Genomic DNA, 13,901 nt, shown 5'->3' with positions numbered 1-13,901 from the left:
GGCCCGCTGCCCGCTGCCGTGCCCTTTTCCAGAGGCAGCTGCCCGTGGGCACGGCTTGGCAGGACCCCGCTCCCCCGAGCTGCCAGCTCACCTCCCTGCAGGTTTGCAGCACCACTGCCATGAGTTTGCAAGTTATCAGCTCGGCCGTGGCATTTTCTCCTGGATTTCTGTGCCAGCTCCAACCCTAGAGCAGAGGAGGGGATGAACAAGGAGCCGAAAAGTCCCTCTGGAGAAACACCCGGTGGCGTCACCCCTTGTAGAAGCGATGTGTCAGCTCTGAAAGCCCCTGGTTTTCCACACCTTGGAGCTGTCCCCGCTTCCAGGGCACAGGGAGTGGTGACATTCCCTGGTCCCTGCTCGGTTCTGGGCATCCCTCCCCTCCCAGCTCGCTCTCCAGCTAATGGCGCGGCGTATTCCTATGGCTTTTTAAGTGCTTAATGGCGTGTGGGGCTAATGATGCACTCCCTCTGTTCCTGCCGCCTGCACGGAGGGATGGAGGGATGGAGGGATGGAGGATGGAGGGATGGATGGTGCTGCCCAAACCTCCAGGAATGGGGACAGGGACACAAGGAGGGGGCCCAGCCTGTGCCTCGTGGAGCCGGGGCGTCCTCCTGCCTCTCCTCCCTCCTCCCCTGCACGGCTGCTCGGAGCAGTAATGTCACCATAAACGATATTTATCACGAGGTGATAAAAATCTATTTCCAGCGACCTCTTGGAAATGGCCCTCATAAAACCAGGCAGCAGACGGAGGCGGGAGGCAGACAGCGGGGAGGGGGCACGGGGAAATGGCTGTAATCAGCACGGAGCAGAGGCTGGATCTGCCGGGAGCCGGCCCTGCCATTCCTGACCCCGGGAAATTGATGGCAGCCGGCAGGGCCAGAGGGCTGCCCGGGCACAGCTGCTGGGATGCTGGGGCACCCCAGGGTTGGGCATCTTGGGATGCAGTATCCAGGCTGGGAAGGGAGGGCCAGAGGGATTTTTGTCTTTAGGTGAACAGGACGGGGGATTCTGTCCATCCTGGGGCGTTCTTGAAGTGGCAGCTGAGGAATTCTGGGCTGGGGTTGGTCTTGGAGCAGCAGATTGGGATGGGATAGCCAAGACTGGGATGGGATAGGCAGAATGGGATGGGATAGCCAGACTGGGATGGGATAGCCAGACTGGGATGGGATAGCCAGACTGGGATGGGATAGGCAGATTGGGATGGGATAGGCAGATGGGGATGGGATAGCCAGACTGGGATGGGATAGGCAGATTGGGATGGGATGGGATAGGCAGATTGGGATGGGATAGGCAGACTGGGATGGGATAGGCAGACTGGGATGGGATAGCCAGATTGGGATGGGATAGCCAGACTGGGATGGGATAGCCAGATTGGGATGGGATAGCCAGATTGGGATGGGATAGCCAGATTGGGATGGGATAGCCATACTGGGATGGGATAGGCAGATTGGTATGGGATAGACAGATTGGTATGGGATAGCCAGACTGGGATGGGATAGCCAGACTGGGATGGGATAGGCAGATTGGGATGGGATAGCCAGATTGGGATGGGATAACTAGGCTACCAGCTTTCCTCCCGTGTTCCCAGCCATAGGGATGTCCCCCTCCACTGTCATGCACTGCTGGGTCACCCTGTGTCCCTCCTGGGGGGCCGCCATCGGTCCCAGAGCCCCCCCCAGCTCCATCCCTTCAGCAGGGATGGCCAGGTGCTGATTCAGCATCCCAACACTAATTACTGAGCCCACGGTGGATCCTGGCCGTAAATTCTCCATCAGGAGTGGTGGAAAACCTCCCTGGCTCCTTTCCCTGCTGACCTGAGCACAGATTTGTGCTCCCGTGTAATTCATTGGGGTGCTGACTGGGCAGGAGCCGTGTCATCCCTCCCCACCCAGCTTTGGGGTTCACTGCCCCCCAGGAATCCCTCCTGTGGCCCCACACCCCCGCTGCAGCCCGGGTGATGCTGCTGGTCTGGGCATTCCTGGGGGCTTTGCCAGGCTTGGAGGAGGGGACAGAGGACACTTGGGACACCTTTTTGGGTGGGATTTGCTTCTAAAAATGGGGACAGTGCAGGACCCCCCCCCTTGTTGTCCCCTGGGGGAGGAGATTGTGAGGGAAAACAGCTCCCAGCTGCAGGGCCTAATCTGCTGCTTTGATGAAGAGACTTTAATCACTTAAAGTAATTAACCAGGTGGGACATTGGCTGGACCCCTAGCCCCCCTCATGCCTGGGTGTCCCCTGGCTGGGGTGGCTCCTTTGTGGGGGGACATGGGCTGGTGACAGGGCTGGGGGCTGGCTGGGCGTGCAGCTCCCAGCTGTGAATCCTCACAGGGCTGTGCCAGGAGGGGACAGCAAGGACAATGGGGACATCCAGGAGGATGGGGACATCCAGGAGGATGGGAACATCATGTGCAGAGCCTCAGGATCCCCGTGGCTGCTCAGGGACTCGATGCTTGGTGCCCACCCGGCGCGGTGACACGGCGGGTGTGTGTGGCAGGTATTATCCTGCATTAAAGTTTCCCCTTGCAGATGGTTCCTGTTTAATCTGCGGCTTAAGGAGTGCCGGACCCGGCGGTAAGTCTGTCTTTAGATGGCAGGAGGGAGCCGGGAACGGGCGCTGAGCAGGATGGAGAAGGGGGACACGGCGGATTGAGGGACACGGATTGGGGTTTAATGCCACCGTGCCACAGGCTGATCGCCCAGCCGGAGCGTGGCCCTGGCTGGGATTGCCGTGACGTGCCACCCCCCAATCCAAGAGGGATGGGGACCCCCAGATGTGTCCCCTCACCTGGCAGAGCATTGCGCTGAGCTGGCTGCTCCTCCCTGCCTCAGTTTACCCCTAAGCACATGTGGGAATGTCCCGAAAACTTGAGCCGCTGTGGGGTGGGTGGGGTTTTCCAGAGTGAAAAGCCCCTTGTGGCAGCCTCTGGTTCCCATGGCAGGTATTTAGGGTGGCGGGGAGGGGACACTGGTCACAGAGTGGCCGGCAGCTCTGGAGCTGGAGGTGGGTGAGCTGTGCTGGGTTGTGGTGTCCCTGAGATGGGCACTGGGAGCAGGGGCTGGGGCCGAGCAGCTGTGGGATATCAGAAGGGTTTGGGTGGCAGGCACCAAGCTGCATCCCTCCCATCCCAGCTTTGGGCCCCGTGGGCTCTGTGGGACCTACAGCAGGGCTGGGCTGTGCTGGCAGAGGGAGGTGGGAGCTGCAGGGACACCTGAGGCCGGGCAGTGCCCGCCCCAGCCAGGGCAGTTGTCTCAGTGTGGAGTGGCAGCGTTGCCGCTGTTCACTCTGGAGCCTAATGATGACAGCAAAGGCTCTGTGCTGCACAACCTTGAGGAAATCCTTGTGGATTTGAAAAAGCTGATTGTTCCCTGCAGGGCCAGGACCAGGAGTGGCAGTGCCGCTGTCAACCATGCGTGGGTGGGATGCTCACATCCTCCTCTGCCTCAGTTTCCCTGCTTTGAAAAGAGGCTGAAGGGAACATTCCCCACCCTGGCAGGGACTGGCAAACACTAGAAATGTCCCCACAGTGGGACAGGGACCGAGCAGGTCCCATCCTGCCCAGCCAGCCTGGTGCTAGAAGGAAGAGCATGGGGGGAATTTTGTGTGGATGTGGAGCACTGTGGAACACAGCACTGCCCGGGTGTGGGGTGGAGGAGTTGACATCCCCACCAGCCACGGCTCTTCCCATAACCTGGAGAAACTGAGGCACGGGAGGTGACACGGCGTGGCCGGAGCGGCGAGCAGCCGCCGAGCCCCACGCCCAGAGCCCCAGAGGAGCTCGAGGAAAAGCGGGAGCGGGCGGCTGCGTGCCCCCCGCCTCCCCCTCCATCACCTCCCTGTTCGCTGGCGAACAAATGTCTGTTCTTGCAAAAAAAAGAAGTGACAGGGGTCGGCGCAGCGCTTTCCACATGACCTGCCCGGGAACAGAGGACGTCTTTGTTAATCCAGCGAGCTGTCAGTTCAGCCTCTTCACAAAAGGCATAAACCACTTATTGCTGCTCTCACCCCTGACCCCGGATCCGCCTGCACGCCCTCCATTGTGCCGTCTCGAGGAAGCTGGCAAACAATTTCGGCTCCATCTCCCCCTCCCCGCCGGCGGCTGCACGCGGGGGCCGCCGCTCGCCCCGCCGGCGTGGGGAGCCGCTGCGGGGGACCCCCCTAAAAACACAGCCACGCACACCCAGCAGCTCCCCCGGCCGCATCTGCGCGCCCGCCGCCTCGCCTGGCAGCTGCTGCGAGGGGATGGGGGCTGCCACAAAGGCAGCAGCTCCCTCCCTCCGGCCCTGCCTCACTCCCGGGGCTGCCGGAGCAGCTGCTGGAGCCCACAGGCTGTGGAGAGGGGGTGCTGGGTGCTGCGCCCCGTGGGCCTCCTGGCCAAAATTCCCTAATGAGAGGGGACAAAAGCTCCTTAGGGTCCTTGGCTGGGACGGGCTGGGACGGCGGTTTAGCCAAAGCCGCTTATGGCCTGGCACAAAGCTGCTGGGAATAGCCCAGCTCCTCAGGGCTGGTGTGGATGGGGTGATGCTTGTGCCACGCCAGCCTCAGGGTGCCCGGGGGGTCACACGGGGTGACAGCCAGGGGAGGGGGCTGAGCATGTGCCACTCGCCCTGTCCCCTTGAGCCCAGCACCCGGACCCCGCGGCGGGGCCGGTGTGCGCTGGAGCAATTAGATGCAGTCACTTTGGGGCTATATATAACCCAAATTGCTGCCTGCAGCTCGTTAGCTGCTGTCAGAGCCGCTGCGGCCGCCGCGCTGAGGTGGTGTCACCGTGGGGTGGGAGGGGGGCTGGAGAGTGACGCAGGGACCTGCTGCTCCCCAGGGATGGGGCATGAGGAGGACTGTGGTCACGCTGGGGTGGCCACAGGGTCAGACCCTCGTTGGGGATGGGGTTTTGGGGGGATGTGCTTCACCCCGTGTGTTGCACCGGCTTCTGCTCTGTGTGGTGCGGGGTGGCTGCAGTGACACGCGGGTCACAGCCAGGCCTGTCCTCCCCGGTCTGCCATTCCCAGGGCTCGTGGCACAAGGGGGCCACTGGTGCATCCCTCGCCCATGCCAGGAGTGTTTCCAGCCTCGCCTGCCCGCAGTCTCCAGCCCCTTCCATCCGTGCCAGCTCCCGCCTGGACTTGCGGGCACGTCACGGCTCTGCTGGCACACACCGTCCCCCGCGCCGGCGAGGAGCGCGGCACCTCGGGCTGTCTGGGGGCAGCTGCCAGATGAGTGCGAACATATTGTGTGGGCTCCTGGAGCAGGCGTCACGGTGTCGCTGCTGGAGAGCGAGCGGGAACCGCAGCCCTGCCGTGACAAACGGCTCCGGCACAGCCGCAGCCGTGCCCACGCGGGCGCCGCGGCACAGCCGGCACCACCAGGACACGCAGTGGGGATCTGGGCGGGCAGGGATGCTCATGGGCAGACCCTCGGTGCGTGGTGTCACCTGCCACCACTGTGACCCATCCCTCCGGCTGTGTGAATTTCCTGGGGGGGCCACATCCCCACTTTGGGAAGGGTTAACGGCACTGTGTCTCTGTCTGGAGCCTTTTGTTTCTTTCTGTTTTGTTTTTTTTTCTTTTTTCCCTTCCCCTCTTTAATGAGGAGTTAGCACAGCTGTAATTGTAGGTTCCAACTTTCCGCCAGCAAACACGCCTGAGAAACTTTAAATACGGTGGAGATGCATAGACCCAGCCACCACCCCCTCCTGTGGGCACCCATCGGGGCCAAGCCATGCCACCAGCAGGGTCCCCAGTCCCCCAGGGGCACCCCAGCCTGCTCTGTGGGAAAACTCTGTGTTTTCAGGCTGCTGGGACAAGGATGAGAAGGGCAGAGGCTTCCTGGAGGGAAGAGCAGCTGGAAGGGTCTGGGGGAACACAGGGCAGGGGCTGTGCTGTGATAAAGCCCCAGCAGGAGCCGGGGGGCTGGAGGGCCTCAGCCACAAAGGGAACTGGGGGGAGCCTGCTCCTGCAGCCCTCAGCACTCCAAAACCACCTTTTATCCTGAGCGCCGCCTCCCTGGCCTGCGGGGAGCCGGGGACAGCGAGGGTTTGTGCCCCCCGGCCTTCAACATCCCCTGGGAAGTGCCCCTCTGTGCTGGGCATCCTCCTCACCTCACCCCTTGCCCACTCAGCGGAGCTGGCATCGCCGCCGTGCCAAACCCTGCGTGCCCGCCGCCTTGCCGGGGCGATGCCAGCCAAGAGCCAAAGATTGCATCCACCCCCGGTGCCCTGGCTGCTGGCAGGCAGGGGTTTTCGGGAGGGTGGAGGTCGGGGTGATGCGGGCTGTGCTGTGCCCACGGCGTTACCGTGGGCGGGTGGCACCGGCGCCCAGCAGCGGGTGAGGCGGAATGGGGAAGCCGCGATTTTGGGTGTCCCGAAGGCACAGGAAGCGCGCTGGCGTGGCCTCCTGCCCGCTGCTTTCCCACTCTGGCACTGCCATCCCAAACTGGGGGCAGAGCTGGGAGCTGTGTTACCCAGGGATGGGAGCAGGAGGAATGTGTCCTTGGCAGGGAGGGACATTCTGGGGACAGTGGGAACACTGGGCATGGGGACACTATCCCCTGCCCTTGGTGCCGTTCTGTCCGCAGATTGCCACGCTGCCTGCCCTGGACACCACGCTGGTGGTGTGGGGCACAGGTGACACAGCTGATGTGGTGTCTGGCACCTGGAGGCCACCAGCTCTGTTTTGACCTCCCTCGAGCTTTTGCTTCTGGGGTAGATGGGGACAGATGCCACCCAGGAGGGGTTTGAGTAGTGTCATGTCATGGGGCCATCCCTGCCAGCTCTGCTTGCAGCCTTTTCCCCGTGGTTTTGTCACTTGTGGATCTAGCCTGTGTGCCAGCTCCATTCTTCCCGTGTTAATAACATCACATAATGATGTCACATTGCTGTCACCTCGCTGCACACCTACCCCTGACCTGGATGTGCCTGGGGCTGTGCCCTGTGTCCCTGATCCCTGTTGTGGATGTCCTGGGAGCTGTTTCAGGCTTGTCCATCTGCGTGTCACGAGCGGGCCAGCCTCAGCTCAGCGCCATTCGGCAAGCACAGATCCTGGTCCCCTCTCTCCATCCCTGCAAACGTGGGATAAGCACCTCCCAGAGCCAGGAGGAGCTGAGCTTTGTCACAGTGGGACATGGGGGATCTGCCAGCTGTCCCCTCAAATTTCAGCGCTTGGTGGCAGAGCACCCTTCCCTCCCAACCTCTTCCCAAGCACCTCAGGGTGCTGCTTAGCAAATTAGCACCCAAATCAACCCGCTCACCTCTAATTGGGGTTGAGTCTTTGAGGACGTGGCTGGGGAGGAAGGCCCCCGCTCCAAGGGGCTGCTGCCATGCTTTATCTGGGTGGACAGATCCCTCCTAATTGAGCAGATATTCCATGTTCGCAAACAGATGGCTCCTTTGCATCAATTATTCCTTATCTGTGTAACCGGGGATGATTTGCTGACAGATAGTACTGGGTGAAGTTAAAGCAAGGAGGCGGCCGGTGCTCGGTGCGGAGCCGGGGGGTCCCAGGGGACAGGGGTGGTGGGGGGGGTGGGATCCTGGCTGCCCTTGGGCAGGTGGGACCCATCTCTGGTGCCTCTGCATCTCAGCATCCCTTGGCAGGAAAAGAGAGGGGGTGGGGGCTGCTGCTGGTGCTGTGGGGCTGGTGGGTGGTTTGGGGTCTGGGGGGCTGCCTGGGGGGCAGGAGGGTTCCAGCCTTGGCCCAGCTGTCATCATCCACTTTCCCCACCAAGACCCTGGTCTGTGACTTCCCAGCTGAGTCTTGCCCAATGCTGCTGTGACACATGATGGGGAGTGATTAATGCTAATTAATGATTAGTTGCTCCAGGTATCAAAGTGCACCCCAGCCTTTTCCCATGCCCACAGGTAGGGGATTGCTGCCTGCTGCTGCTGGTGGCGTTGTCCTGGGAGGAAGAGTGGTGGCACAGCCTCTCCCCTGAGACATCCCTGCCACCTCCAGGGATCTTACACCAAGCTGTCAGGGATGGGGACTGATCCCTGGGCTTGTCCCCTGCCCGCTGTGAAAGTCACCTTCTGTTAATCACTGGGAGAGAGAAGAGCATCCTGCCATCACCGGGGCAGCCGGTGGCACCCCGCCAGTTGGGGCTGGGGCGTGGTGGCACTCGAGGACTCACGGGATGTGCCAAGCGCTCGCGGCTGAGCGGCGCTGCCATATGGATTCCATAAATTAAACCTTTCCAGGAAGCAAACGGTGAATTTATACAGCGTGGCTCATTGAGTCTAAGGGCTTCCCAGCAAAGCACCGGCCATCCATCTCCATGTTTATAGGAGTAATCCTGAGGAAAACAGATCAACATGAAATCCTCACCATGGTTTTAATGTCCCCAAATCAGGCGCACAGTGTCCCCTGTGGATGTCACCTGTGGCAGGGGGAGGTCACCTGCGCCCCACCGTACCCAGGGTGGGCACAGCGTCCTGTGAACCCGGTCTGTCCGTGTGCCTTTCCCAGGGTGGCACAGCAGCACTGGGATGAGTGTGGTGTCACCGGCTGTTGCTTTATTAAAGCTAAACAGGAGTGGTGACAGCCCAAGCTGTGTGCCCGGGCAGGAGGGTGACAGCTACAAACCAACCCCGCGCCACAGCAACGCCGGGGGCTCGAGGAGGGGAACTGTCCCCAAACAAGGCACAGCGGGAACGCCATCCCCATCCCAGCAGCACGTTTCCCTCGCCCGCCTGGCAGGGAAGGCGATGGGGGGGGTTGTTGATCTCGAGTAAACACTGCCCGGTTGAGTAATCGGGAGCTGCCTAACCGGCCAGCTGCCGCCGGCGGGCGAGGGGACGCCGCTTTGATTCATGTCCTCACCCCCCCCTGCAGCCTCTCTTGTCTGGCTGTGCTGGGAGCCATGGGCCAGATCCAGCTGTAGCCCCACGGCGCGGGCTGGCGAGCGGCTCCCGTGCTGGCCACGCGCACCGGCCGCCAGGAAAACAAAAGCATCTTGTGTCCGTGCGCCCCGAACCCCCCCGTGCCCCCCACCCTCCCTGCCGGGAGAGGCAACGGCGCTGAGTCTCTGTCCTGCTTCTCTTCCAGGCGTCCTCTTCGTCCCTGGAGACAGCCGCCACCAAGCCTGCGGCCGGTGAGTCCCGGCACCGGGTGGCCAACGCTGGGGAGAGCCCGGGAACGGGCAGCACTGCCCCGGACATCGGCCACCGGACGCCTTTGGATGCGGAGGGTGCGGACGCTGGAGCCACAAGTAGGTGATGCGGGGGGATGCTGGAGGGTACAAGGCTGCCATTGCCAAGGGATGTCCCCTGTCCCTCCGTGGGGTGACCTCCATTGCTAAGAGATGTCCCCTGTCCCGCTGTGGGGTGACCATCCATGGCCAAGGGATGTCCTCTGTCCTGCTGTGGGGTGACCATCCATGGCCAAGGGATGTCCCCTGTCCCGCTGTGGGGTGACCATCCATGGCCAAGGGATGTCCCCTGTCCGCTGTGGGGTGACCATCCATGGCCAAGGGATGTCCCCTGTCCCGCTGTGGGGTGACCATCCATCGCCAAGGGATGTCCCCTGTCCCGCTGTGGGGTGACCATCCATCGCCAAGGGATGCCCTTTGTCCCGCTGTGGGGTGACCTCCATGGCCAAGGGATGTCCCCTGTCCCGCTGTGGGGTGACCATCCATTGCTAAGGGATGTCCCCTGTCCCGCTGTGGGGTGACCTCCATGGCCAAGGGATGTCCCCTGTCCCGCTGTGGGGTGACCATCAGCCCGATGTGTGCGTGGGACTCCTGGTGAAGGCTCGTGCCCGGCGGCTCGGGGTTGTGATCCAACACACGCAGCCCCGCTGGGAAGCCCCGACAGCACCGCGGTCCCTGCCCGCCATCCCCGGGGCCGTGAGTCAGGCCGTGGGTGCCGGGGACAGCCGCGGTGTTGGGCTGGCTGTGCCGGGGAGCTGAGGGGCCCCCGGGGCTGGGATGGACCGCGGCTCCAGGGACTCGGCCGCCCTGTCCGTCAGGAGCAGCAGCATTTTTAGGAGAGGTATCACGCGTGCTTCCCGCCTGCCGCCTCCCTGGACCGGCTTGTTTGCCAGCCCTTCCCGGCGGGCGCGCCGGGCCGTGCTGTGCTGGGCCATGCCGTGCTGGGCCATGCCAGGCTCCTTTGATCCGTAACAAGCGCCGATGCCGGTTCCTGGCGTTGGGCTGGCAGGAGTCAGGAACCGCAAGGTGCAGCGGGCAGGAAGCTGGGGCAGGCAGGGAGAGCCAAGGGGCAGCCTGCAGGCCCAGGGGGCTGCTTGCTGCTGAGGATTTGTGACCCCTGACATTCCCTAGGAGTGATCCCACTCAGGAATGCAGCGGCCCGTGTCACCCATCGATCAGCCCCACAGGGATTTGGCTGTGGTTTGGGGACCCCGCAAGGCGCTGTGTGCCCCGGGGGGGCCGGGATGCATTTACAAGCTGCTCACAGCCCAGCCAGCAGTGGTGTGGAGGCAAGCTGGGAGCCGTGGCCTGGAACGGGCCCGCTGGAGTCAGCCCGGGATTTATTACCCTGCCAGTGGCTGCCGGGCAAAGGTGACAGTGACTAATGGCTTGTTACACGCCTGCCACATCTCATCTGCGCCGCGTCCGGCTGCTGCGCTCCCAGCCCCGCTGTGCGTGCAGCCTGAGCTGCGTCCCTTCCTGGGGGCACACAGGGGTGACCCCCACTTTGCCCCTGCGGGGACTTCGGCCAGAGAGGTGACAATGACAGCTGGACAGCTTGGCATGGGATCTATCCCCGTGCTAAGCATGGAGACCCACACTGTCAGCGTTCCTTGTGGCCGGGCAGAGCCAGGCTGGCATCTGTGGGAGCACCTCAGTATCTTGGGGGTGGTGACACATCCCGGGGTGTCCTGCTGAGCTCCGTGTGACACACGGGACTTCCCATTGCTCAAAACCCCTTTGTGGTTGCCAAACCATGAGCCGCTGCTCTGCCAGCACAGTGTCAATCCCATGCCAAGGGTGGCTGGGCTGGGATGCCGAGGGGATCCTGCGTGCGTGTCCGGATGGATGCTGACGGAACCACAAATGCATTCACCAGGAAAATTAAAAAATTAACAGGCATTGGCTCGCTCTAGATTAGTAAAGGCAGGAGATAAAAGCGGCTCTTTATACCTTGTGAGAATTGCTGATAAGGGCATTTGTTCCTCTGTATTCTTTAAAAAGAATGCAATAAAAATTTAAAATAGAACGGGAAAAGGGAATTGGGGGGGGGAGAAGCACGAGGAGGGTGGGGGGGAAGCACGAGGAGGACTGGGGGGGTGGCGGGCAGCAGTGGCACCGCGGCAGCACCGGCGTGGCGAGCACTGGGGCCTGTTGGAGGAAGAGGAGGAGGATGGAGGGGATGCGGAGGCAAGGGTGAGCTAGGAAGGGATTTCGGGGGATGTGTGTGCGGTGGTGTGGCAGTTTGTTTGGGGACGGCTGGGTGTCCCTGTCATGGCCTGTGTGTCCTCCTGTGGAGATGCCAGTTCATGGCTGGCAGTGCCAGGACGAGATTCCTCACCGAAGCCTCCTTCCTGCCCGAGGGAGGTGGGGAGGGAGGTGGGGGTCCGGCCTGTCCCAGCCAGCTGAGCGGAGCTGACTGGTGTGGCTGGTGAACGATGGGCAACTTCCTCCTGTGCCAGTGGGCTGAGCCCCACCCCACTCGTGTCACTGGTGTCCCCAAGCCCAGGTGATGGTGGGATGGCACAGGGGTGACCACCACCATCCCCAGCTGGGAGGGACAGCGCTGTTCCCTCTCCCACGCCTGGTGCAGGGGGTGCCCGGGGCATTGGGATGCCCGGAGGGTGCTGCCATGGGGACACCCCTTATTTCTGCAGGGTCTGGGCTTGGGACCACCCTGTCTGCTCACCGTGCTGGGCCACGCTGGCACCCTTGAACCCCAGGGTATCCTGGAGCAGTTTTGGGGTGGGGGTCAAAGGCCTGGATCCCACCCCAACCCTGGGTGCCTGGCGCAGGCAATCCCCCCATCTCCACATTTGGGGAGGGGTCACCTATGCGTGACACCCCCATCACCCCAATTCGTGCCACGCTGCGGAGGCACCGAGCTGCGGGACCCCCATTCCCGGGGAACTCCCGGTGGTGCCGGGTGTGTGTATGTGTGTGGGGGGGTTCCAAAAACAGGGCGAGCATCCCAATTTTGGGAGCACACCGTGCCTCGCTGCCGGCGCGGCCGCCCCCGCCCCGCCCGGCCCGGCCCGGCCCGGCCCTGCCCTGCCCGGCCCTGCCCGGCCCGGCCCCCGGTGAGTCACGCTGCAGCCGTGCGGCTCTCGGGGCGGCGGGCGGGCGCCGAGGGAAGCAGGAAGCGGCGGGGGAAGGCACGGCTCGGCACGGCTCGGCTCGGCTCGGCTCCGCTCCCTCCGGCGCTGCCCATGGAGGAGCGCAGCCCCCGTTGGACAGCGCGGCCCGCGGGTGAGTGACCCCCACTCCCCGTGGGTGAGTGACCCCCACTCCCCGTGGGTGAGTGACCCCCACTCCCCGACCCCCACTCCCCGTGACTGAGTGACCCCCACTCCCTGTGACTGAGTGACCCCCACTCCCCGTGACTGAGTGACCCCCACTCCCCGTGGGTGAGTGACCCCCACTGCCCGTGGGTGAGTGACCCCCACTCCCCGTGACTGAGTGACCCCCACTCCCCGTGGGTGAGTGACCCCCACTCCCCACAGGGACCCCCCAGCAGCACCGTGGGGAGGGGACAGTGGGGTTCCCCCCCCCCTCCGTGTGGGGGTCGTGCTGGAGGGGTGGGATGGGGTTGGTGTGACCCCGCTGCTCGCAATCCCCCCCCGCCCCAGCCCCTCTGCAGGTCACCCGGGGGTTGGGGGACTCTGTGGTGTGGGGGACAGAGGTCACCATGGGGCTGAGAGTGTGCTGTGCAGAATGGAGGTCACCCCATGATATAGAGGGTGGAGGTGGCCCTGGGGTTCGGGGGTGCGGTTGTTTGGTGAGTGGAGGTCTCCCTGGAGTTGGGGGACCTCATGGTCTAAGGGGCAGAGGTCGCCTTGTGTTTAGAGGAACCCATGGTATGGGGGATGGAGATCACCTTGGTTTGGGGAACCCCGTTGTAAGGGGAACAAAGGTCACCCTGGGTCTGGAGGAACCCGTGGTTTGGGAGACCAAGGTCACCCTGGGGTTGAGAGACCCCATGGTTGCCCTGGGGATGGGGTTCCCTGTGATGTGGGGGATGGAGGTCACCTTGGAGTTTGGGGACCCCACTGTGTGTGGACTGGTGTCACCCCAGAGTTGGGGGGTCCCATGACATAGAGGGTGGTGGTCAGCCTGAGCTTCGGGGGTCACTTGTTTGGGGGATAGAGGTCACCCTGAGGCAGGGGGACCCTGTGGCCTGGAGGATGGGAATTGCCTTTGGCTTGGAGGCCCTTAGTGTGGGAGAAGTGGAGGTCCCCTGGTGGAGGGGCACTCCATCATGGGGGGGACAGAGGTCTCCCTGAGCTTCAGGTGCCCTGTGATGTTGTGGACAGAGGTCACCCTGGCCTTGGGGGACCCGGTGGTGTGGAAAATGGAGGTTGCTTGGAGTTGGGGATCTAGCTGGGGAATGCTGTGGGGAGATGAGAACCTCTGGGTTCTATGGCCTCAGGGTCTGGGGCCAACTGAGGTGCTCAGTCCCCATGACCTGCATTCCAGAGAGACCCTTGGGGTCATTTCCCATGGCTGGCAGGCCACTGGGTGGCCCTGACCTTGACCCTTCTGTCCTTGCCTTGGTGTCTGTCCCTCTCACCATGCAGGCACACAGGGTGCAGCGTGAGGCCGTGCCTCAGTTTACCCACCCATATTTCTGGACACCCAGGACCGCCAGAGCTGGGGAGGGACCGTGTTGCTGACTGAGCCAGACGTGAGGAGCCCGGGCACCGCACCCTGTGCCGGGGTGATGCCGCGGCCCCGGCGTCTCGCCTGCCTCGCCTTTAATGCC

General features: G+C 63.0%; 1 protein-coding gene across 2 annotated transcripts in view; it reads left to right on the top strand.

The window, feature by feature from the left end:
* The window catches only part of GSE1 (Gse1 coiled-coil protein), a 104,538-nt gene that overhangs the window by 28,257 nt on the left and 62,380 nt on the right, over nt 1-13,901 (top strand). For both annotated transcript variants that reach the window (XM_030282224.4, XM_030282223.4), the window contains exon 2: nt 9,037-9,199. In XM_030282224.4, the coding sequence (XP_030138084.4) occupies nt 9,037-9,199 (163 nt within the window). The remainder of the gene's footprint in view (nt 1-9,036; nt 9,200-13,901) is intronic.

The sequence above is a fragment of the Taeniopygia guttata genome, chromosome 11 (genome assembly GCF_048771995.1).
Source record: "Taeniopygia guttata chromosome 11, bTaeGut7.mat, whole genome shotgun sequence".
In the NCBI taxonomy this organism is placed as follows: domain Eukaryota; kingdom Metazoa; phylum Chordata; class Aves; order Passeriformes; family Estrildidae; genus Taeniopygia; species Taeniopygia guttata.
Note: the sequence above shows the minus strand (reverse complement) of the source record. Positions and strands in the feature narration are given on the sequence as shown.